General features: G+C 49.1%; 2 protein-coding genes across 7 annotated transcripts in view; one reads left to right on the plus strand and one right to left on the minus strand.

Moving 5' to 3' along the window:
• ATG7 (autophagy related 7) overlaps nucleotides 1–4704 on the plus strand; it is a 220410-nt gene extending 215706 nt beyond the window's left edge. For both annotated transcript variants that reach the window (XR_005658158.1, XM_039886741.1), the window contains one exon: nucleotides 3209–4704. Coding sequence is in view for 1 of the 2 variants with exons in the window: in XM_039886741.1 (XP_039742675.1) it covers nucleotides 3209–3241 (33 nt within the window). In the remaining variant the exon portion in view is untranslated. The remainder of the gene's footprint in view (nucleotides 1–3208) is intronic.
• Nucleotides 4169–24047, minus strand: part of VGLL4 (vestigial like family member 4) — a 142304-nt gene continuing 122425 nt past the window's right edge. For 3 of the 5 annotated variants that reach the window (XM_039886748.1, XM_039886750.1, XM_039886751.1), the window contains 3 exons: nucleotides 12811–13033; nucleotides 7412–7532; nucleotides 4169–6989 (listed from right to left, as the gene is read on the minus strand). In XM_039886748.1, coding sequence (XP_039742682.1) covers nucleotides 6718–6989; nucleotides 7412–7532; nucleotides 12811–13033 — 616 coding nt within the window. In that variant the 3' untranslated portion in view covers nucleotides 4169–6717. The remainder of the gene's footprint in view (nucleotides 6990–7411; nucleotides 7533–12810; nucleotides 13034–24047) is intronic. The other 2 variants (XM_039886749.1, XM_039886752.1) reach the window with 1 other exon arrangement.

The raw sequence follows: 24047 nt of genomic DNA on the forward strand, positions 1-24047 counted from the left end.
TCATGTTAGTTCTATTCCCTAGTAATTTATCTTCATTGTTTTTATAATGGTTTCTTCCCTTTCATTACATTTTCCAACTGGATGTTGTTTGTATATAGGAAGGCTACAATTTGTTGTTTTATATCTTCTATTTTACCGGATGCTCTTTATTGTTTGTATTCATCTTAGCATTTATTTTCTTGGGTTTTCTAGGTTTACTTGTGTATCATCTACAAAAAGATTCTCTCTTCCTTAGGGTACAAATACATTTAAAGTTTTGTACTGCATATTCTCAAGTCTCTTCTTTTAAAAAATATGGTACCAATTTATACTTATACTTCTCCTGGAAGTGTTTCTTTATACCCTTGCCAACAGTTAGCATTAACATTTTTAAAAAAATCATTGCCAATTTAATACAACCTCCATTCTGGGACTTCTCCACCAGGTGCTATGCAGACTGATCTCAGACCCCTCTGGGAGTCTATAGTCTGGATGAGGCTTAAGTCCCCACCCCCACCCCCCACCCGCCCAACTTTATTTAGGGATAATTGTATAATAAAAGTTGTATATATTTAGGTTGTACAACATGACGTATATCTACACATTGTGAAATGATTACCACAATCAAATTAACACATCCATCACCTCAGTGACTTGTGTGGTGAAAACATTTCAGATATACTCTCTTGTCAAATTCAAAGCATACAATACAGTATTAAACTATAGGCATCATGTTGTACATTAGATTCCCAGAACTTATCCCTCTTATTAACTGAAAGTTTGTGCCCTTTGACCTCCATTCCTCCACTTCCCGCAGGCCCTGGCAACCACACATCTACTCTCTGGTTCTGTGAGTTCAGCTTTTTAGATTACACGTGTGAGATCATAAGTGTTTGTTGAGGCTTGAGTTTCTGGAGATTAAAATGAAGACTGTTGCTGCCTTCCTGTGCCTAGCTGCTGGGAAAAGGACTTGCTGCCCTAGTGGAGAAACCCATCTCAGGCCCAGGGAACTTGTTCTAAAAAATCCCCATGCAGCTATGTAAAATTCATCCTCCTTCCCCTTTCTGTAGAGTCTCCTCATAATAAGCTCTTTGGGTGTCTTACTTGATCCTCTACACAGCCTGGGCAGTGCCAGCAGCAAGAGGCAGAGCCAGGCTCCTTCTCAGATGCCCATATTCAGGCCAGCTCTCTCTTCCCCACATCTGAGACCCAATAAACTAGATGATAAAATAGATGGCGGCTCCTGCTTTCCCATAAAGCCCTGCTCTGGGCTCGGCCCCCCAGCATCCTGTGAACAAACCCATCTGCCCATTTGCAGACGGCATTGCTCATTGACATGGACTTTTCCACGCCCTGGCTGGTAGTGGTTTCCCAGGAGGCTGGGTAGGAGGTCATAGAGCCCCCCCTCACCGAGCTCACCCCCCTCATTTTCCTTCCTCTTGGCCTGGTAGGGCCCCTGCCAAGGCCTCCGCCTTCACAGAGCCCACCCCAGCCTTGAGGGCAGTCCAGGCAGTCCTTTTTGTTCACATAACCTTTCCCCTGTGCTCCCGGCCCTGCACCTTGCTATGCAACCCTAGACAGGCTGCCTTACCTCTGAGCTGGTTCCCATCTGCACCTCACAGGCTCTTATAGGGAGTTAAGGAAGGAGTATTTGCACCAGGCATGTACAACTCGTGGTACAGGAAGGGGGCTCCATAAATGTGTTTATTAAATGACACAGTGAAAGAATGAATTCCGCTGGTGAACCCTCTGGTGGTTCGTTTCCCTGTTCAGATGGTCAGAACTGAAGGCTCATCGGGCCCAGGGGCTCCTAAGTGAAGCTTTCTTTCGAAATGCAGCCACCGCACATCTTACTGCTGAATCCTGCCCCCGGCTGCAGGCCCAAGGAGTCTACTTGAAGCTATGCTGAGGATGAGCCAGGTAGTGAGTGAGCTGGGCCCAAAGTAGAGGAGGGCCTGCCTGGCCACTCAGGTTACTGGACCCCAGAACTCGCTCCTCCACAGCCCATGTTGGCATTGCAATCTTACCCCCAGTGTCCTCGGACAGCAGGGTGTTAAGTAGAAATGGGGATGTGTATTTGAGAGGCATGCCCCCCAGCCCTCGCTGGCTCAGGCTGCTGGGTCCTAAGGAGAGGAAATTTCCTTCTCTGTTTTCTACATCCTTGACTTTGAAAGTCAAACTGGTGCTGATATTTACCTTGGCCAGGCCTCTTCGTCTCCCCGGGGCCAGCCTCGTGTAAACACGATGTTCCTTCTCTCAGCTAGCATTGAGGTGGCCTTTTGCAACCAATTCTAGGAATTTTGAAGGTCTGAAGGCGTAAGTTCAGGGGCCAGCCTCCCAGGGGGTCCAGGGTACAAAGAGTCGGGGGGCCTCTGTGCTGGCCACAGAGAAAGAACTGGCCTATGGGGCCTCCCCTCACTTTCATTCCTATGGAGGTTCCTGTTTTCTCCATATTCACATCCCCTCCCCCACACGCCAGACTCTTTAAAAAGTCTCAGGTTCCCCAAGACACATACACTGAGGGACAGAGGCAGGATCTGGCCATCTCCACTGTCCTGCACTAGGTGCCCCCTGGGGCTGGTGGGGAGGGACTCTCCAGGGGCAGCCTGCTCGTTAACGTTTGGGTATGTGGTTTTTAGTCCATTTGGCACCAGGACCACAGTTCACATGGGTGATGGAGCAGGCCGTCCAGGGTGGGAGCCTGTGGAGGCAGGAAGTGTGTGCGTAGGCCATCTGGACCCCATTCAGCAAGTGCACAGCCCAAGTCCCTGCCTGCAGGGAGTTTACCTTCCAGAGGACAGATGGACAATAAGAAGGCCGTTAAAAGAAACAAGATGATCTGGGGACATGGTCAGGGCCACAGGAACAAGAGTGAGCAGGGACTGACTGGGGTAGGGATGGCCACTCTGCTGTGGACCCTGGAGAACTGAGGAGGCGTTCACACTCCCTGGGGCCAAATTCCAGCTCTCCGCACTGACTCAGCCACAGGCAGGCTCACTTACCAGAGAGACACTGGGCAAGTAACTTCACTTCTCTGAAACTCGGTTTCATTATATAAGAAATGGAGGTGTCAATCCCTTAGTGACAAGGCACTTGTGAAGCACAGCGTGTCACATGTAAGTGGGAGCCATTCTTCCTTCTGCTTGTCATCACAACGGTACAGCTTTGAACATCAGTGGGCCTCACTGGGCCACAACCAATGCTGAATGTCTCCCCCGTCTCCACGCAGATCTGGGACATGAGTGACGACGAGACCGTCTGACACGGCTCATCCTCGCGTGGCCAGCTTCTCCCCGCTGAGGCGCTCGGTGGCCAGAGTGACTGCAGCCTCAGGATTGGTGACTCTGGGCTCTGTGCCCCTCCAACTTTTCTGGTCCTTTCCTGTCCATACCTTGAGGACTGGGGCCCTCCCTCTGCAGCCCAGGAGCCTCTGGTGTTCTCCATGTCTCATGATTCCTCATCTCACCAGTTCTGAGCTAAATAATAACCTTGGTAATGCCACCAATCTGGGCCTTGGTTCCCTCCATGAGCAGTTCTTTGTTGTTGTCACAGTGTTTGATAGTCAAGCTCCCAGGATCCTTTCTGCCTTGGCCCCCATGAGGTGACGACAATGAGGACTGGGAGTTGTCCCAACAGACTAAAAGGGCAAGTGAGAGAAACCAGCTCAGCTGACACCACCCTCCCACAGCCAAGTGAGGGCTGCTTCCTCGTTGGTGCCTTGGAAGCCCTCAGTCCAGTGTGGGGTGGCTGTCCCTATGTGTGTGCTTCAGTCTATGTCCAGGTGTCCGACAGGCACAAGGTGGTTCAAATGGGCTCAGGTGTGTATCACTCAGGCTTGGACCAAGTTTTTTTTATCCCGGGTTTGCACATCTGTGACACCCACGGAGGTGGGTATGGAAACCCCGGAGAGAGGAGGTACCCTCTCCACACGCCTTTTATCCTTGTGGTGTCATCTTTAGTCTCATGCCTGGAACCAAAGTCAAAATGGAGTCTGAGACTCTTACCAGAGTAGGATTTCTGTAGGTTAGGTTTTAAATGATGCTTCTTGGAGTTAAATTATAATTTTCCAGCCCATGTGGGGCTTAAATAGGGGAACCTTGCTAGACAGGTACAGGGCCACCGAGCACCCCACCCCCAGGCCTCGCATCAAAGACCCTGGCACTCCAGGACCCAAGGATCACACATATAGTCCGTGGTTTAAGAGCACTTTATTATTGTTCTTAAGGCTACTTTTTTAAGTACAAAAAAAAGATGGCCTGCCAAACCTTTTTTTTTCTTCTTCTTCCAGGAAAAACAGGCCACAGAGAATGGTATATTACAGATTTACAGACGTGGAGAGAACGGTCAGAACACACTGCAGATGGCGTGGCTCTGTGAAGAACCTCGCTGTGCTCCTCCTGATGCGGGGAGTGTGTTTCCCTCCCGGTCACATGTTTGCTTTTTCTGCGTCCCTGTCTGCCCGAGGCCCCCTCTAGGTACTGCCTATCCCAGATAGGTCAGTGCACCAGGGACCCGGCTGTCAGAGCCGTTGACCCCTCCCCCAAAGCGATGGCCTCATTCACTGACAGAGCCGTCTGAGGAGCTGTTCTTCACAGAGCCCACCGGCAGTGGGGTTGTTTTCCTGTGGCGACGCTCAGTAGCCTGTAGCAATAACAAACTAGTGGCTATTAAGGCAGATGCAGTGTTCTCATAGAATAACTGTGTTCCTGCACTTTTACAGACAAATCTACGACAAAAAAAAGATCAACTTTTTTTTCCAAACAAAAAAATATGAATGATTACAATAGGAAAGGGAAAAATTAAATAGCTACATATCATTAACAAATTAATTGTTCTTCAAAAAATACCTACAAATTTCTCTGTACATTCTTTACGCACAGCGTAATGATGGTCTTAAAGTTACCTATATAAAAAAAGTGTTCTCAACGATTCTTCCTACAGAAAATATAGGGGCCTGAATGCGGAAGCCTGGAAGCCCAGTTAAGTGGGAGTGAAATGTGTGCAGGGGCGAGAGGAGAGGGGCTTTGCTTCCACCTTTTCAACGACCTGCAGCCACCCCGTGACCACAGCAAGAGCCAATCCTCCGACACTTCCACCCGGTGCCAATTTTCAAAATGAACCAGCTAACCTGTATTTTACTCATACTGAAAACCAGCCTCAAGGGTTCCCATGAGTCCATAATGCCTTGCAAGTGAGGTGGTCATGTCACCTGGCCAGGCGACTTCTTAAGCTCTCTAGTGGGTGAGGCTGGAATGTAGCCCGGCGGAGGGGCAGGGGAATAAACACGTGCATTTTCCAAAAAAGAGCAGCTGTTGAACATCCACAGCTGTGTCTCATGCTTTTTTCTTCACCTAATTTCTAGTTAGTAGCTATTACTATGGCAAATGATAAATGCAGTAATAACTGTATAAAGTCAGAGGAATGTATACTGCCTTGGCCCCAGCGTATGAGGAAGCATACAAAATACCATATCACAGATTGTCAGTAATCTGTTCAGCCAAGAGAGTTAAAGGGAACAGTTTCTGCATGGAGGGAAGTTGGAAGACACAAATCCCAACTCCCCAGGGAGCTAGTAATAAGCAGACAGGGATGCAAAAAATAAATGATGCTGTCAGCCTGCAGCAAAAACTACAGCATCCTACACCATGGCTGCCCGATGATGACTCGACCGCCCGTCTACGGGGCCTGCCAGGGGCCAGCTGGCCACATACTACTTGGGAGTAACGTGACTATCAAATACAAATCTTAGAGTATAACTGTACCAGCAGTAAGTATATCTAGGACTGTAACTGACAAAAATAAACTAATTCTGAACAGAAGCTAGCAAGTATTAAGGTTTGTGTTTACTGTCTATACACAATTAATAGAAACCAGCTATTTTTCTCCATTTAAAACATGCATTACGTTTAAAGCACTACGGAACCTCCAACCTCAGCTCTAGTCTAACAAACTGCAGTGTTTAGAAAAAGTAAAATGCCCGTGATTGGTAGAGTCTGCAGTCCAGTTGCAAGCACCTGAAATCTAGAGAAAGACCTATAACCTGTATGAGACTTCCCCTTCCAAAGCTGTTTCGTCTAAAATTAAACAACAAAACCACAAATGGTCAGAAATGTCATCCTTAAACCCTTTGTTTTTCAGCAGTTTGCCCTCAGAGTACTAGCATCTCACATAAAGTTGTCAGGCGGGCAACCCTAGTCCTCCTCCAATAGTGCAAATCAGACACAACAGTTCTCTTCAAGTAGACGCACGCACACACACAGGCGCACACATGCTGGCTGGACCAAACAAGCCACGGAAGCTAAGCCACACTCACCCTGGTCTCGAGAAGCAAATGGAAAAGCACAAATCGTCTGGGTCACCGATGTCATGGCTTGTGACTGAGAAAGCGCGCGCCATGGCGTCCTGGCCCCGTGGGGGCAGCAGACCTGCGTCAGAGGTTTCTTTGGTAACTGAGGCAGGAAGTCAGGGTGCTACATCAGACAGCTGTTCCACACTCCATTCCTGCTATCATGTTTGAGGGCCCTGGCGTACGAATACCAAGCAAGTACAAAAACAGAACAAAAATCCCAACGATGCGGTTTTTGCGAATAAACCATCCCTCCCTTCCCACCCCCACAAATTTTTTTGTTTTTCTGTTTTTCTTTTTTTGTTTTTTTTGTGTTTTTTTTTTAAGCACTGACTGTTCAAAGCTCAGGCAAACCATGCAGATCGACGTCTTGTTCGAGGGCGGTGCTCCCTTCAGGAGACCACTGAGGGGGAGTGACTGTGGCTGACCATGTGGGCAGAGGGGCTGGCGGGCTGGCCCCTGCGTGAGGCAGACTCGGGGCTGCTGGATGCGCCGTCCTTGGCCGCCTTGATCTGAAGCCATGTATCTCCCAGGGCTTTGGCAAAGTGGTCGTCCACGGAGCCCGTGATGGACACTGAGTTGGGCGCCGGCTCAGGCTCCTTGTAGTTCTTGCCCAAGCTCCTGCGGAAATGCTCCTCCACCACAGGGTCACAGGTGGTGGTGGCTGTGGGGGAGCAGGACAGCGGTCAGGGCTAGGATCTGGGGACAGAGGGCCCACCTCCATCCAGCTGAGCTGGGCACTTGGGTGGGTTACATTTCTGAACCTGTAACCTGGCAGCAAGCCTGCTGCCCTGGGTTCAGAGAGAACGTGGCATTAAGTGATGGTAGAGCCCGCCGTTCCCCAACCAGAGAGAGATCCTGGAGGTCAGGGCCAGTGTGTTTCTTCCCCCTTCCCACCCAAGCCAGGCACAATGCGAGGTACACATGTGCTCAAAAAACCCCACTCAGCCTCCACTAGAAATAAGCTCCAGGGGCTAGATGTTCCCACCTACAGCATGAGATAGAAGGAAACAAACTCCACTTGAAGTTACGTTGACTGAGGAAGCCCAAGCCCGCCTGGCTGTCCCCGGCCCCAGGGAAACTTACAGCTGGGGGCCCTCCGGTAGCTGGCCGGCCCCGCCACGCAGCCACTGTGCGCAATAGGGCAGTGGGAGAGGTTGCAGTTGCGGGCGCTGGCGGAGGCGCAGGTGATCACCGAAGGCCGGTTCTGGGGAGAGGAGGGGACTGGCATCAGCTCGGGCTTGCGAAGACAGACAAAAGTTCTGCCTCCCAAGCCAGTGACCCTGGTCCTTAGATACCTGCCACAGCTGAGGCAGGTCAACCACCTCCATGCCCTTCCCACGCCACGGCCTGGCACGCCTCCTGCCCAGAGAGGTAAGTGTCACCAGACATCTCAGCACCCAAATCCCCCATCTGTCGGACCCCAGTTCCTTCACGTAGGGCCCTTACCTGCACCCTCCACCACTCTGCTGTGAGCCCATCCTGGAGCCCCTCTTGACCGAAGGCAAATTAAAATCCAGCTCATCACCACCTCCTACTTTAAAACTGGAGTCAAACTGCTAAAGGACAGCAGCGAATCCAGAATGAGGGAGCCCCACAGCTCCTGCAGCCCCCAGAATGGTGGTTCTGCCTTCTCAGTATGTGCCACTGTGCCCCAGGGGTCCTGTGAATGATCCCAGTACCCTTCCAACATACACTCGGTTTCTGCTAAAGCCAAAGCCACCTCATACAAATGATGGAGATGGAAATGCAGGAAATAAATGTGAGCACGTGAAATACATGACTACCACCCCTTGCCCAAACTGTCTGCCAACTCTTACCTTCCCCATAAGCACAACACTGCTTGGCAAATTCCAGTCTTCCTTTAAAACCCTTTCCAAATACCAACTCTGTGAAGCCTTTTATGACCCACCCCCTCCCCCGATTCAGCATGTAAAACAGCCCTTCCAGGAGCATCAGTAAGACACCACCACCTGCATCCTCCTCTAGACCATGCACACCTCAGAGCAGGGACCAGAGAGTGCTTCTGGATCCCCAGACCCTGGTGCAGCACCCAGGCCAGAAAATATCTGTTAACCAAACTGAGCTTCCTCACATCCCAGCCAGGAAAAGTATCTCCTGCTAGCCCCGAGGACAAGACAGACAAGTACTTGCACTGAGTTTCAAGGCAACAAGTGAAGAGCTGGTTGAAGGGTCACCCCAAATGGCCCAATGACAAGAGCAGTGTCGACAGGGAACTCAGGCTTGTCCACTCGGCCTTTCCTTATAAACCTGCCCATGATAGGAAATGAACAGGAATGGCAAAACACATTCTGTGATAAAGATCTGGATCTAGTAGTATGAACTAGGCTTGAATATAAGAGCTTAGGCTTGGGTCTAACAAGAAATCACACACCTTCAGGATGGGGAGATGTGGCTTAGCCTCAACATAAGAAAGAAGAATTCAGAGGTTTAGTAATAATGCAACACATCGGCAATGGGATGGGGCCGCCCGAGGAGCTGTGATACTCTGTGTGGACAACAATGGCATAGGAAGTGCGGCGTTGAGGCCAGGTAGGCCTAGGGTGACACTTTCCACCCACTGGGCAGGACCTCAGGGAAAGGCCTACGCCACGCTAAACTTTGTTCAAGTGTGAAATAGGGAGAGGGGGCTAGAGGATCTGGGTTGAGAGGTGTGGGAGCCTGGCCCCTGGTCACATATAAGAGCCCTGCTCATCAGGTGGTGCTCATGCCACACCTGGAGGACAGCCTGCAGCGTGGAGCCCACCTCCTGAAGGGTCTATTTAGTCCCTGAGCCCACGATCTCCTCTCTTTGGAACGTGCCATCCATTCACGAGGTGGGACTAAGGCAGCTATGTTCATACGTGACCTTCGCCAGGCTGGAAATCTGACCCTGGGGGCCAACTATTAAACCAGACTCAGTAAGAGATTCAAATTGATCTCAAGGGCTGTGGGACAGCCATGCCAAGCTGGCCATGTGGGTCTCAAAACAGAGAGAGGAGAGGATGAGAGACCCAGACAAGCACAGAGCTAAGGGAGGAAGGAGAATCCTGTCTTCTCCAGCTCTCCCAGGCAAGGGCCAGCCCTTTCCTCCTAAGTCTGGCCACGCCCATGACACTCCCAATAAAACTCTCTTCCTTTTGTGCTTAAAGCAGCTCAGGTTGGTTTCTGTTCCTTGCAACCCTGACCGACTCAAATATCAAAGTGGGGATGTATCTGTGGAAGGGGTCATGGGAGTTGAAGAAGTGCGAAGTGTCACAGAATGGATTTAGGGAAGCTTAGACTGAAGAATAAGGTCAACATCCAGCCTTTATGTCAGCGCTCTCCAAAGGCAGGAAGGGAAAAGCCACTCCAGGGGAGAACGTGGCCCCCTCACAGCGTGGGTCCCAGCAGGGCAGGATGACCAATCAGCATGGGGATGCTGTGAAGAGATTATAACTGCACCCCAATATTGAATCATCTCTGAGACACTTCCTGACCTGACCTGAGGTGAAGTGCCTACCTGCAAATGTGCAAATGGTCAGTGCCTGGGACACACAAACCACCTTCCTCTTCCAAGCTCAGCTTCCAGCCTCTCACCCCAACTCTGGCTGAGCACAAGCTGGGCTTTGGCACCACATACCCACCTGGAACAGGCCTCATGTTCCCAGATGGCGGGTGGTTATGAGCCCATGTGGCCTAACACCCCTCCCCCCAAAACCACAATTTTCCAGATGGGAAAAATGAAGGCCAGAAACAGGTAACCTGCTGGAGGTTACACAGCAAATTAGCAGCAGGGCCCAGATGAGAATGTGTCACTCAACCTCCACTCACCCCTTCCCCCACCCACTCTGGCTAGCCTAGGAAAAGAACACCCATATGAAAATAGCCCACTGTTCACTGTCCCTTGGGTTCTAATATTTAATCTTCTCCTGTCTCTCCCTGTTTGCTGCTGCCGTTGAGGCCACCTTCTTAGTAACTTTTGTATCTTTCTTTAGAACACTCTATACCCTCAGAGCTGCTATCACCGAAACATAAAGTGGGGTGACTCTGTCTGCAGCCTCTCCAGACATGCTTCTCTGGGAACTTTGCTGTCCCAGTTCCCAGAGTTCTGAGTCACATTTTCCACCACACAGAGGAAGACTTCCACTACCAGCCCGCGCAGGCCGTCCTGCCTGCCTGCCACATGGTGCTCCGCTATTGCTTCAGGAAGCCCCCTCCCCGCCGTCATTTCCCTTGCTCAGGTCATTTCCCTTGCTCAGAGCTGCAGGGTGACGTGCACATTTCCCCACAATAGCCGCCCTCACAGCTCACAAATGAAACAGAACTCCCAGAAATAAATAGGTGGATGCCTCTGAGCTGCTGAAGAACAGGGACTGTGTCACTCATCTGTGTCCTCAGCATAGCACTTGGCAAAGAAGCTCAGGTTGTTATGGCAGAAGCTCAGGTTATTATGGCAGACCATCCAGGCCACGCCACGCTGACACAGGAAGGTGGTCAATGAACAGTTACTATGTGAATGACCCGGGGTCAAGGTGGAAGGGCAGGCTGATAACCTCTTCACCACCAATCCCAACCCTGAATTAAAGCTTAGGTCAGTGGCCACCATACTGGGGAACCCAGAGCCACTGTGCCCATCCCAGGCAAACTGTCGGCTTGTTCCATGGCCACAGGCCAGTAATGCCAAAAGAACCCAGGAATTCAAGACTCTCACTCGTAGAAAACCTGCTCACCAGCCCCACGGGACATCGGATGGGCAGGGATGCTCTGCTGGAGTGGGTGGCCAGGCACATTTTAGGATAGGGTTAGGGAGACCATGGTAAGGACGGCCAGGTCCCTGTCCAGTGGAACACTTTTCACAAAGTAACTGTGATCAAAAACCAACCAGAAGATCCTCAAAAGCCTTCACAGAAGCTAAAGGCTAGGAAGGGCCTACTGAGGGCCTACCTGTTCTTCCCCCCCACCCGGGCTCAGCGATGACACTTCCCAGCGTCTTGACCTACAGTAGCCAGAGGGCTGAATTCCCTGCAACCTAGAAATAAACTCTTTTTATGCTTATATCACCTCCACCGTGACCCCTGTCACCCTAGAGGATTGTCCTCATCTCACACATCCATTTCTCTGACTGGACTGCGAGTTCCTTCCAGGCTAGATAAGTGTCCTGCATACATCTCTCTGTATCTCCAGAGCTTTACAGAGTGGCCAGGGCATGGTCAGCACTAGCAAATGTTCAATAAATGAATGGCGATGATCACTCAGCCCCCTATTCTTACTAGAGTAAGTGGCTATTTATCAGTAGTTAAAATACCATAGTTTAGTCATTTGATTACCTGTCTCCTCCAAGTTCAAACTGTGAGTTCCCCTATCTTGCTTGACTGGTTTCCAGCTTACTCCTTTGCACACAGTAGGTGTCTGCTAGTTTTGTTAAATGAATAAATAAACAGGATCGTGATGTCTGACTCCAAGGTGGGAAGCACAAATGCTCATCAGCCTTTTTGGAAGTCACAGGCACCAGTACAACCTCTCCCAACACGAGGGGCCTGCCCACAAACAGTCATCACGGGCCAGACCAGAATGTGCCGGGCACTGCTGGCTGGGCTGGAGTGCGGCTGGGCCAGGTGGAGCAGCTGTCAGAAGCCTGGCATCGGGCAGTGAGATGAGAGTGTCAGTGGCGTACTGGGGGATGCGCTGGGGAGAGCAGAAGCTGAGCCCTCTCCTCCTGATGCACACAGCACCTCCTCTGCCCACTGTCCATCAGTCTGAAGTAAACAGTAAGGACCTGTTAGGTCACAGGCTCCAGAGACTTGGAGAAAAAAAGCCATGAGCTCATTCAGTGATTCCAAACCTCAACACGAATGCCTCCTTTTATTACACATTTCCCCAGAAACCCCATTTTAAAAGATTTTTTGCTACCAAGCAAACTGTCTCTATTAAGTAACAACTTGATTTTCTTATTTTCCTTGAATAAAAAACATCCTTATCTGCCAATCACAGGTTTCTGAACAGAATGAGCCAATAACCACTGTGACCACTGACTATAGCATTCCAGCCCAAAGCAAAGCAATCTGACGTTTAATCCTGTCCACGTGACCTTACAACGGGTAAAATGTAGGATTGCCATTGGGGTCGTTACACTGACCTCAATAGAAACAGCACTGCCAAAGAAGACTTCCAAAAATGCATCTATCCAGACTAACCCTGCGGGTGCAAAGAAACTAAACCCCAAAGATACTGAACATCTTGTCCATGGCCTTTAGTCCTAAGAGGTAAGGCCCAGGCAGGTCTAGGTAGGAATTAAAATGTGTGGAATTTGGCAAAAGGATCCCTGCCACCGCTGCCAGCGCCACTTCCCTGTCCCAAGTGCAGAGCAAAGGCTCTAGAGTTACTCACCATCTCTCTCACTGCTTCCCTCATGGCCTCTGCTCGGTGCCCTCCACCCAGCCCACAGGCCCCGAGCCCCAGACCCACTACTGGCCACTAGCCCAAACCCTACTGGACAAACGTACCTGCTGCCGCTCCACCGGTGTCAGTGTGGGTGAGATGCCTGATGGCCTGCTAGCGTCCATGCTGTTCTTGGTCAGTGCAAGGGGCTGCTCCATGCTGAGGCTAGGGAGGGATGTGTACAGGTGGTTGCCGTGCAGGCTCATGGTGGGGGCCACGGCCCGTTCGATAGGGCTGCGGCTCCGCTCCCGGGGGTCTTTCCGGCAGTCCCCATTGGCCGTCTTGTTCCTGAAAAGAGGAATCAACACTCAGATGGGACTGCCTGGCATCCTACAAATGGTGAAGGGGATACCGACCACGTGCCAAGCACTTCACAGGGACTATTTTGTTTAATTCTTCACCCTGCTGTGGATAAATATTATATAGTAATGACCCCCACTTTCTGAGGTTCACGTCAACTAGCTCGCCAACCTATGGTAAGCGGAGCCAGGATGCTAACCTATGTCAGTGTGACTGCAAAGACCCTCGGTGCCGGAGGAAGCACCTTCACCAGGCTGCTGAGCACCTCTACAATAAAGTCCCCTTGCTCAGAGCCTAGAGAACTAACCCAGGTGCTCAAGGCCAGCTTCGTTTGACAAGGACCTGCCATTTAGAAGGATGAAGATGATGATGACCCAAAGTAAATAAATGCTTCTATGTACTGGGGCCCTGCTCCAAGACTCCACCAGCATTAGCTCACTTGATCGTCCCAGCAGCACTAACAGAGAGATGTCGTACAACTCCCTTATCAAATGATGGAACCAAGACATAGCAATTGTGTCACTGGCCAAGAAGCGGGGTGTTTGCTCTGGCGCATGGTGTGTACATGCTCAGGCTTATCTAGAGAGCGGAGAGCCAGCGTATAGCTCCTCCATCCAGAATACACCAAGCCAGAGTCATCTGCTTTAGTACAGTCTGTCGACTGGCGCTCTGTTGTATGCTCAGCACCTGGCAGGGACTGTGTGGAACGCCATCCCACCTCCCAATCTGATGGGTCTAGTCTAAGGCAACACTGTACATTGCATAACTTAGAGAATGACACAGCTCAGGTTGTGGTAAGGCGTGACTGACAGAAGACCATGAACGCTGTTAGGGGCTTGGCCCAGGTCCCTCCTTCTCCCGTTTATTATTCCAGGAATTCTTTCTGCCTTGAGTCTCAGCGCCTCATATCTACCACGTCCTCCTGCTGTCAGAGCATTCTTTTTTCCTAAGAAATGAGCAAGTCTTTTAACTAAAAATGTGGTAGATAACGATTTCAGTGACTTTTCTTTGAGAAATGCAAATTATTCTGAGTTCACAAGCAGTCGTCCTCTTGCCTCAGCAGACAACCTATTTCATAGGAGAGAAGCCTGAGCACATGTGCTAAGAAACCCAGAGAAAGCAGCAGCACAGGCTAGTGTTTCAAAAGACTGAATGTGATCAAATATAACTTAGCATTTTATATACACACGCACACACACGTGAGAGAGAGGGAGGGAGAGAGCATGCCTTTTTAAAGTGCAGATTCACATGCAGTTATAAGGAACAGATCCCATGTATATCCTTTACTCAATTTACCCCAACGGTGACATCTTATAAAACTACAATGTGGCTGGCTCCATAGTGTAGTGGTTAGCACGTCTGCTTTACACGCAGAAGGTCCTGAGTTCGCGCCCCAAGTGGAGCCACGGATCAAACTCTGGGAGCGGCAGGCCCCCAGCGTGCTGCGAGCATGTGGGAGGAGATTGCCCCGCCTTCAGAGATCTAGCCCCTAAAGGGAAAAGGCAACATCCATAGTCAGGGATGAAATTAAAGAGGAAGTTAAAAAAACAACAACAACAACAAAACTACAATGTGATATCACAACCAGGCTATTAATACTGAGACAATCCACTAACCTTATCCAGATTTCCTGTTTTATTTATATTCATTCCAGCATGATCTTTTTACAAAGCAGATCTGACCACATCAAGCCTGTAGTTACAATTTACAGCAGCTCAGCATCATCTCCAGTGGCCTCCTCGGCCCTTCCCACTCTGACCCTGACCACTTTTCCATCCTTCTCGGGGTTCCATGCCCCCAAGTGTTGTGCTTTGTAGTTACAAGTCTACCTGCCATGCCTCAAACAAGACATGCCACTTCATGGCTCTGTGACTGTATCATGTATGTGCCCCCTCCATGCAAACACATGCACTGCCAACCGTGCTTGTGGCTTTAGGGTCTGTGCTCTGGATCCCAAAGTGCTCCATGCAAACCTTAAAGAGAGAACCCGTCACACCACTATCTACAATTTCTTCATCTATGTGACCCCCAGATCCCCCTTAAGACTTCTGAGAGCCCAGCTCATCCCACACCCTCACTGCCTAGCACGGCAGGCCCACGGGACTGTGAGTGAAGAGATAGTACATGGGTGTCCAGATAAGGAAAGGAAGGTACTGTGGACATGGAACTGTGCGTGGGCAGAATCATGGAGAGGCGAGGGCTGAGGAGCCAAATGCAGGGGTGTTCACACCCTTCAGATGGGTTATGTGCCTCAATCGATATGCCATTAGGGGCTCAGTGGAAAGAGCAGGGGATGTGGCAAGTCCTTGCAAGCCTCTAGATGCAAGCCTTGGTTCTGCTGTGCCATCTCTGTGGCAAGTCCTTGAGCCGGTATCCTTACCTACCATGGGTCATAGTAAAATCCACCTCAGAGGGGTTTAAAGGAGGACCGAACATTAAACAGATGAACAATCATGCTGGCACAATGCAGGTGGATCAGTGGATATTAGTGAAACCAAGTCAGCACTAAGCTTAAATCAACTGCAGGGTAATTAACTGCATAAGGCATGGCATTTAATTTATGGGTGTTTTCCCCCCTTTTATTCTCTGGTTGACTATACAGAATGACTTAAAAGCAAATATAGAATTTTCAACCCATTAAGAAAATAATGGAAGAGTATATTATGGTCAAATGGTCTAGATGAAATATTCCATACATGTGATTTTCAAAGAAGCACAATATCAAAACAAAACAAAAACATCAATTCTGAAACCAGCTGTCCATAATTTCATCTTCCCATGATGATTCAGAAGACATCACAGGCCTTTACAATAACTGTCTCAGGGGCTGTGATCGCAAACACCAGTATCATTGCAGTATAGACCTGAAGAGGATGTTCCGCCTGACGGACTTCAGGCCAATGGAACCTGAGATAACCTGGCTTTTACCTAAATGGATATGTAATGCTTAATTCAACTCTTCAGTGTATGAAAAGACTATACCATTGGCACACATACTCATCTTCAAGTTTCCTTCTAAATTTGGATAAAATCTAATGTTTGACACAACATGAAAGCTGCTTCCCTGACACTCTCTCTCCCTGCTTTCAGCCAACGCCCCCATGAGGTTTCTGAAGGCCCCTGAGTGAACCAGGCAAACCCTGTGGATGCATGAGCTTCTCAGTCAGAATTCTCTGTCCGATTTAGACATCGATTTATTCAACCCGTGTTAACTGAGCCCCTATTTTGTGAGTTACAGAAAGCAAGACACAGCCCTGCATTCTCATGGGAGACAGATGAGGTAGCACGGGCTAGAGAAGCTGGAAGAAGGCTGCAGAGAGTCCAAGGATGAAGACCAACCCCTAGCTGGCAGGAAGGAGTGGCCTAAAGTTAGACAACATCTGTCCCCATCCAACGTCAAAGTCACCAGTACACAGACACAGCCCACCAATCTCTTGCTGATGTCCACAATGCACCTCAATGTCGGCAAATCGAGTCACATGTAGTAACTTGGCTGAGCCTCGAGAGTAACCATGTTCTAGGGAACAGGAGCCCGAAAGACGGCAGTGAGTTGTCCGGGGCACCCAGCTAATGGGACAGAAGGGAAGACAGGGCGGTGCCACACCCACAGCTGCCACCTGTGCTCCTGACGACCTGCTCTGTGCCCACACCATGTGGCATGGTGGGAGAAGGGACTTTGGGGGACACAAAGTGGCCAACCGAGAGCATGACGCAATGGGGCATCATGGGTCAGACGAAGATGCTGAAAAACACAGAAAGAAAACGTCTGAAGAATTCGCTGGTTAATTTTAGTAAAATTATACATTACTCACATTTCCAGCTCATTTTCCCGGTTCCCAGAGCTTAAAGACAGACATTGTTTTCCATGCCCCACCCCCGGGTGAATCATACGCCGGCTCCAGCGCTTCCCAGAGCATCATGTGCTCTCACGGACGGCAGACCCAAACCACACGTTTCCTGCCTGGGGGATCGGAGTCGCCTCCATTCTCGTTAAGGACGAAGTTTGCTCGTGAAAAAACAGCTGCAGCCCTGTTGGAGCCTAAAGGGCTCATGGGTGGCTGGACGCCGAGGACCTGCAGCTCAAGATGCCCTGGCCCCTCCTGGGAACTCACATTCAACCCGGGGAGGGCACTGCCACTGTCAACTGTTTTAGGAGAGAAAATGGAGAGGGGGGACAAAAGTAAAAGGTGGTTAAAAGGAAGACGCCTATTACACTTTCCTCCACGACGAAGTGTTCCAGAAAATGGGTGCCACCTGCTACTACTACTCTCCCCTCTCCGAGCTGAGAAATCAGAAGTGTCTGTGGTGTCTGGGTAAAAGTCAGCTAGATTCCAAGCAGTGAGACTGTGAAAAAATTCCACCACACGAAAAAAAAGGGGACCACATCCACTGGATTCTCATTAAAAGGAGACTGTCCAGCTCGTAGACACCAAGAGCTCTGAGTTGAAAGCAAACCTGCGGGAAGGTATTACAGTACTTGACATGCTCGGGCCTTAACTGGATTCCATTAACTACAGATGGCTATTAACTAAACCAATGTGAGCCTGAATCTGTACGACAGGGGAAGGGATATGGGTGTGAGACATTTTAGTTAGTGCTTTCAAGGAAATATTCTGGGATCTTGGGATCCCATGGGGCCCCTGCTCTGCAGACACCTACCTGGCCACAGTCTCAGCACAGGTCCCTCGGCCCAGGTGAATGAGGCAAGGACCAGTCCCGGCTCCCCCATGCTGGCTCCCAGAATGCACAGGACATCCCTGAAGTGACAGTGGCCCTGCTGGACACCAGACCACTCCTGACCGGAGTGAACTGAAAATCTAATGGCAACGCCCTCTACGCATGAGGGTCCAAGTGGAAATAGAGTCAAAGCAGGAGCGAACCAGCAGTGGCCAGGCCGGCAGGCAGCGGGGCTCCTGAATGCCACAGCGAGATAGAGTCCTCTCTAATTAATATTGTTAAAGCATCTTTAATTTTTAAAAGCTTCCTCAGAGAATGTACTTAATGTCACTGAACTGTACACTTAAAAATGGCTAAAATGGTACACTGTATATAATGTGTACTTAACCACAATTAAAAAAAAATTTTTTTAATTAAAATTAAAAAGTACCCCCCAAGACCATTACTTACTGAGTCCTCAGGTTTATAATATGGATTGGGTTGGTGGCACTACACTGGGTTTACAGAAAAGAGAAGATAAACACAGCCTAAGATCGAAATGGAGGCAGGATGTCATCCAGACACACCCAAACACTCAGCCATCCTCACCTCCAGGCCCCTATGACAGCTCTTCATCACCTCAAGCTCCCTCCCAAGCTTCTAGGCAGCCTTCTCTGACCCGCTAAACTGCAGGGATGGAGGTAAGAGCGGGAACCTGGACATGCATGAAGGGACCGGCTCCCTGAGGCATACCCGCAGTTGGTTACATCTTAATCAGCCAGCTTCACGTAGCTGACCATGGGGCACGGCCAGCCCCCCTAGCTGGACTGGGCACTGTGGAGGGCCCCACACCCACAAGCCCTGCCTTCTCTCCATGCTGGGCACAGGACTGAGCATACTCATTGGTTGAATAAGTGAATTATTAAAGTACATTTACTACGTGTGAGTCCAGTTAACAGCATCCGTGGCGAATGAAAAGGAAATTAAGATCATTTCAGAGGAAATTCCCAGCAGGAAAGACTTTTTTCCTGAAAAAGCAGAGTTTAGGGAGCATTTAAACATAGGGCATCCGTGGTAGTGAGATGTTTTCTCTCCTTAGCTACCTTCTCCATCTTTCGTTCTCCTCCCACTTCTAAACGTCCCCTAGCCTGTCCAAATGTCCCGCGCGCACGGGGAGGCACGCATCACCCCCATCTTTCTCCTTGTGAGCAAGACAGTTCACTGCTTCCCAAACAAGAAGGCACTTGGGTTTGTCTCCAAGACATCTGGTCAAGTCTCATTATTCTTCGGTACCAATCTCAGATGGGAAGTGGAGGGGGTGGTGACACCACCACCAGGGCAACTGTGGTGCAGCGGGATCGCTGAGTACTGATGTCTGCATGTGGAGGTGGTGAGAGGCGAGGCAGAGACACCCCCTAAGATTTAAAAAAAAAAAATAGCAAGCTGTCACAGGTCAGAGGAAGTTGAGAAATGTTGGCATCCAGACTGTCCCAAAGACACAGAGCAACCTAAGGGCTCTCTGCTTCAGTGACAAGGGCATCCTGGTCTGCAGTGAAAAGAGGGCAGACTGCCTTTCCCTTAACTCTGGTAAAAGATAGTGCCGCATACAACACTACATCATTTAACATCACGTAATAATCAAGAAAACAGCCACATCCTTATCACCATCAAAGGCTCGAGCGTGATGGACACTGCAACTGGCCTATTACATTGCTGCCACAACTACCCACCCACGAAGCATTTCCCCCCATTACCTGCCCACAAAGGTAGCATCCCCCTCCTGCGAGTTCGGATTTCAAAAATGAACTCCATGGGACGAAGCGACACACACCTCATCTGCTCGATCCCATGACACTGGTGACCTGCAGTTCCAGTGAAAAGCATGTATCATTCATGGTGATGCTGCCCTTAGAAAGTAGTGTCCAAAAACGCAATGCGGGAAAAGTTGAGGAATCCCTGTAAGCAAACTGTTTGTCTGGATTACTGTTACTATCACGTACTATCATTTCTTAATAATGCTACACGCCAGATCATGCCAGACCTCACTGCCTTGCTAAGTCCACCATAACACTACAAAACATGTATCAGCAGCCCCATTTTATAGATGAGGAAACTGAGCTTTGAGGAGGCTGAGTAACTTATTTAAAGATACAACACTAGTATAGTACAAGGATTCTAATTTCTATCTGACTAGCTCCAAAGCCTTGCTTTTTCACTTTTTCCCCTCTCAAGAGAGAAGCTGAGAAAACCACAAAGACCTATGTACCTACCACTCAAAGCTGACAAACAAAACTGGACTATTATATTTGCTTCAGGCCTTTTCTCTCCTCCTGAACGAAACACTGGCAGCAAACAAAGCAGCAGAACATGGCAGACACAGCCACAGTCCCTCCTTCCCATCCACCCCCAAGGCCCACGTGCCCTCAGCATCCCGCATGTCCCCACTGTCCTCTATTTGGGGAGTCTTCCTATATATGAATATACCTGTAAATAATATGTAGCGTGTTTCAAATTTACGTCACGGTATCACACTGCATGTACTGTTTTACAGCCATGCTCTTTTTTCCCCTTACCTATGTTCTGACCTAGAAATCTAGTTTATCCATCTTATTTACCTGCTGTATAGTATTCCTTCATATGAATACACCACAATTCATCTGTCCATTCCTCTACTGACAGTTATCTAGACAACCTCCAGTTTTTCCTTATTATAAATAGCCCTGTGGTGTTTATATCCTTACACATGTCCCCTGTGCCTGGGGGCAAGGGTTTCTGAGTGTCTCTCAGGTAGGGATCTAGAAGTGACGCTCTTGGTTTGTAGAGCTCACCACCTCCAACTGCCACGGAAGCTGCCCAAACCCTGTAGGACGTGATGGTCCACTCTGCCCCGCCCCACCCCCACCCTCCGCCAGCTGTGCTGATGTGCATCCTCTTCAGCAGCCTGTGGATTTCTGCCATTCTTGTGGTGTGAATTGCTCCTCCTCCTTGTTGTAATTTCCTTTTCCTCAATTGCCAGCACAACTGAGGATCTTTTCATACATCTATTAGCCATTCTACTTTCTTCTCTGAACTGCTTTTAATTTGTTATGGGTTGAATTATGTGCCCCGCAAAGATACTCAAGTCCTAATCCCTGGTACCTGCACATGGGACCTTAGGTGGAAATATAGAGTCCTTGCAGATAATCAAGTTAAAATGGGGTCGTTAGGGTGGGACCTCATCCGATCGAACTGGTGTCCTTATAAAAAGGGGAAATTTGGAAAAAGTGACACATGCACAGAGGGAAGACAACGTGAAGACACAGGGAGAATGCCATCTATAAGCCAAGGAATGCCTAAGGCCACCATAAGCTGAGAGTGGTCTGGAATAAACTCTCCTTCAGAAAGAACTAACCCTAACACCTTGATCTCAGAATTCCAGCCTCTAGAACTGTGAGACAATAAATTTCTTCTGTATAAGCCACACACTCAGGTACTTCATCGTGGCAGCCCCAGCAAACTCATATAATTTCCATGGCCTTTTTTTTTTTAACCCCATTTTAAACATTTTTAGATATTCTCCACACCCATGTTTTTTCTGCTTTATCCGTATTAATCCTGCCCCCTGTCCAAAAGATTTTAGATCTTCCTCTGGACATTTTCGAAGAGGTCCCCCGAGAGCCACTGGACCTCAGGTATCCCTGTCGTGCGTGCCCGTCATTATAAGACACATTTAATAAGCACCGAGAGATGATAACAGGAGTTGAGGCCAGTGAGTGTGAGGCCAGGCCTGCCAATGAGAAGCTGGAGGGCCTGCTGCCCCGTGACTTCTCCAAGTGCAATTCAGGAAGCCAGGAAAAGGCACCGCCACCTGCCCCTACACAGAAGAGGGAAGCAGTTTGTCAGCCAAGTTACAATCCAAAACCTTTGGCTCAAGAACATTGGGGGTGGATGAACGAATGAATCAGCAGTTCTTTTCATTATTCCTGCACTGACAGGCCCACCGATAACAAGCACCCTGAGACCACAGGACGACGGTAAGTACTGCCCACCCTCCCTCATTCAGTGCCTGTGCCAACCCTGGAAGTGCCTGCCACCATTCCCATGGTACACGGAGGGAAAGGAAATGGAAAAGCAGAGCACGTAGCCCAGAGTCACATGGCTGGTAGGTGGTGGGGCTGGGACTCAAATCAGGCCAGCTCTTCCTCTTCTGCTGAAACTGCCTGCGAGGCTTTCAGAAATAGAAATAGCACAGTTTCTGTGGTGCAGCGGGGAAAGCCACCAATACCGGACAGTGTAAGAGGGAACACATAACTGATTTGGACTCTTCTCTGTGACTAAGTCAAAGGCAAGGTTTCCAATCGAAGCCCCTCAAGAGTGAGAGGCACACTGGGGGGCTGGAATAATGGGGTGAAGGGTTAAAGCAGTACAAATTAGTACTTGATAGCTGGGCACAGGGAGCACAGCAGAGAGAATGCAGTTAGCATTAATATGATGGCTAGTGGGGGGCGAGGGGAGGGAGCAGCAATTGGGGGATCATTTTATGAACATTAGATGCCTAATTAATGTACTATATACCTGACACTCAACTCCCAAGTAACAAATTAAAAAAAAAAAAAAAGATTGAGAGGCATTAAATTGGCATAACCCACGTCTCCACACATCCGCCAGCCTTCGAGAATCCTTACTTCCCTCCGGCCCCTCCAGCAGCAGTGCAGCCCTAACTAGAGTTTTACGTGACGTGCTCTTGCCACTCATGTCCTTCTCTCTCTGTGAGACAGGAAGGACCATCAGGGGAACGTGGGTCTCCCCTTTCTTCCAGCGCAATTACTACACAGGTCTGTGTGAGGGTCCACGGGGCATCCGGGAAACCTCACTGATGTCATCGAAAGCCACTTAAGTAAGGGTGGCCGCTTAAGTAAAGCTTCTAGAGAACCGAAATGTAAGCCTCGAGAGAGAAAACATTTTGAAACTATTTTAGTTAGAAACCCATCTGAGACATCCTACAATTTATTCTTTCCTTTCTTGGCGACTCAGGGTCTTTATCATAAACATGATTTTCAGACATGATCCAGGTCTCTAGGACAGGCCTGTCTGCTGCGGGCTGAGTCGTCTCATCGCTCGGCTGCTCGAGTTCTTGGGCCAACTCCTTACTGTGTTCCGGGTTCCTCCCTTTGTCTGTTATCTAGCGTCGATCCTGGAGTAAGTATGCCTGCCACTGCTGGAGCCCTTATCTTCCCCTTCTCCTCACTGTGGGCCAAAAAGCCGGGCAACTAAGTTTGCTACAATGATGTATAAAGTAAGAATACCGAGGCTCTGAATGAATGAAGGGCCTCCCTCGGCAACTTTCCCCCTTCTCCAGTTCTGGAATTCAGAGATCTTATTTGCTTGGGAAAGGAAGGGCTTTCTAGTCCCACTGTTTATGAAGCGAGACTCACTGTGATGCTGGTCGGCAGAGCAGAGCTCTCACACGCTGCCAGGAGACTCACATTTCTGAATTGCTCAGCTCTATGTAAATAAGGTACCAGTTTTCTTTGACCACAACTGTCTGCACATGTTTTCCATCATTAGCTGAGATGAGGGGGAAAACTAAAGTTTGAAAGAAAAGGTCAACCCTGAGAACATGACTGGTAAAGCATCTCATCTGCCACCCATGTTAGCAACCGTTGCCACGAAAGCACTGGGCCTCCCCACCTCAGGGGTGGCCCCAGGGACTTACTACAAACGGGTAAGGACCCACATGTAGACCAAGCACTGCTTCCGGATGGAACGCATCACTGTCCCACATGTGTCCGCTCAGTTTTCACATGAATGGAAATGTTGCTGAGACTAATAAAATAGAAATTAATTTAAAATTCCTGCCGCTACTAAACTTGCAGTCATTTTGCCATTATGTATTCTCTCAATGAATGATATTAAAATAAATACAACCACTATCAGATTTTTGGCATTAAACAGAGTCCTTGCGCCACAGAAGGGATGGAAAACATTATGTCTTCCTTCTGTAACTCTACTACAGTGTCTGAGGTAGGCAAAAACCTAAGGAAGATTGTCTCTCTCTGCACACACAACAACAGAGGCATCAGCATGGCGACATTCTGCTTGGCTATCCTTTAAGGACCACTTGAGACAGCTGGGGTGAGGACTAGAGAAAGAGCGGAAGCAAAGGGATTTAACTTGACCAATGAGACTGTCCAGAGTCATATTTTAACTTTTGTTTCTTTTTCTTTTTTAATTAAGTTTATTGGGGTAACATTGGTTAATACAATTATATAATTTTCAGGTGTAGATTATCATTTGACATCTGTATATTCTATTCTGCTTACCACTCAAAGTCCGGTTTCCTTCAGCTACCATATATTTGATCCCC

The sequence above is a fragment of the Pteropus medius genome, unplaced genomic scaffold, assembly GCF_902729225.1.
Source record: "Pteropus medius unplaced genomic scaffold, Ma_sr-lr_union100, whole genome shotgun sequence".
Lineage (NCBI taxonomy): Eukaryota > Metazoa > Chordata > Mammalia > Chiroptera > Pteropodidae > Pteropus > Pteropus medius.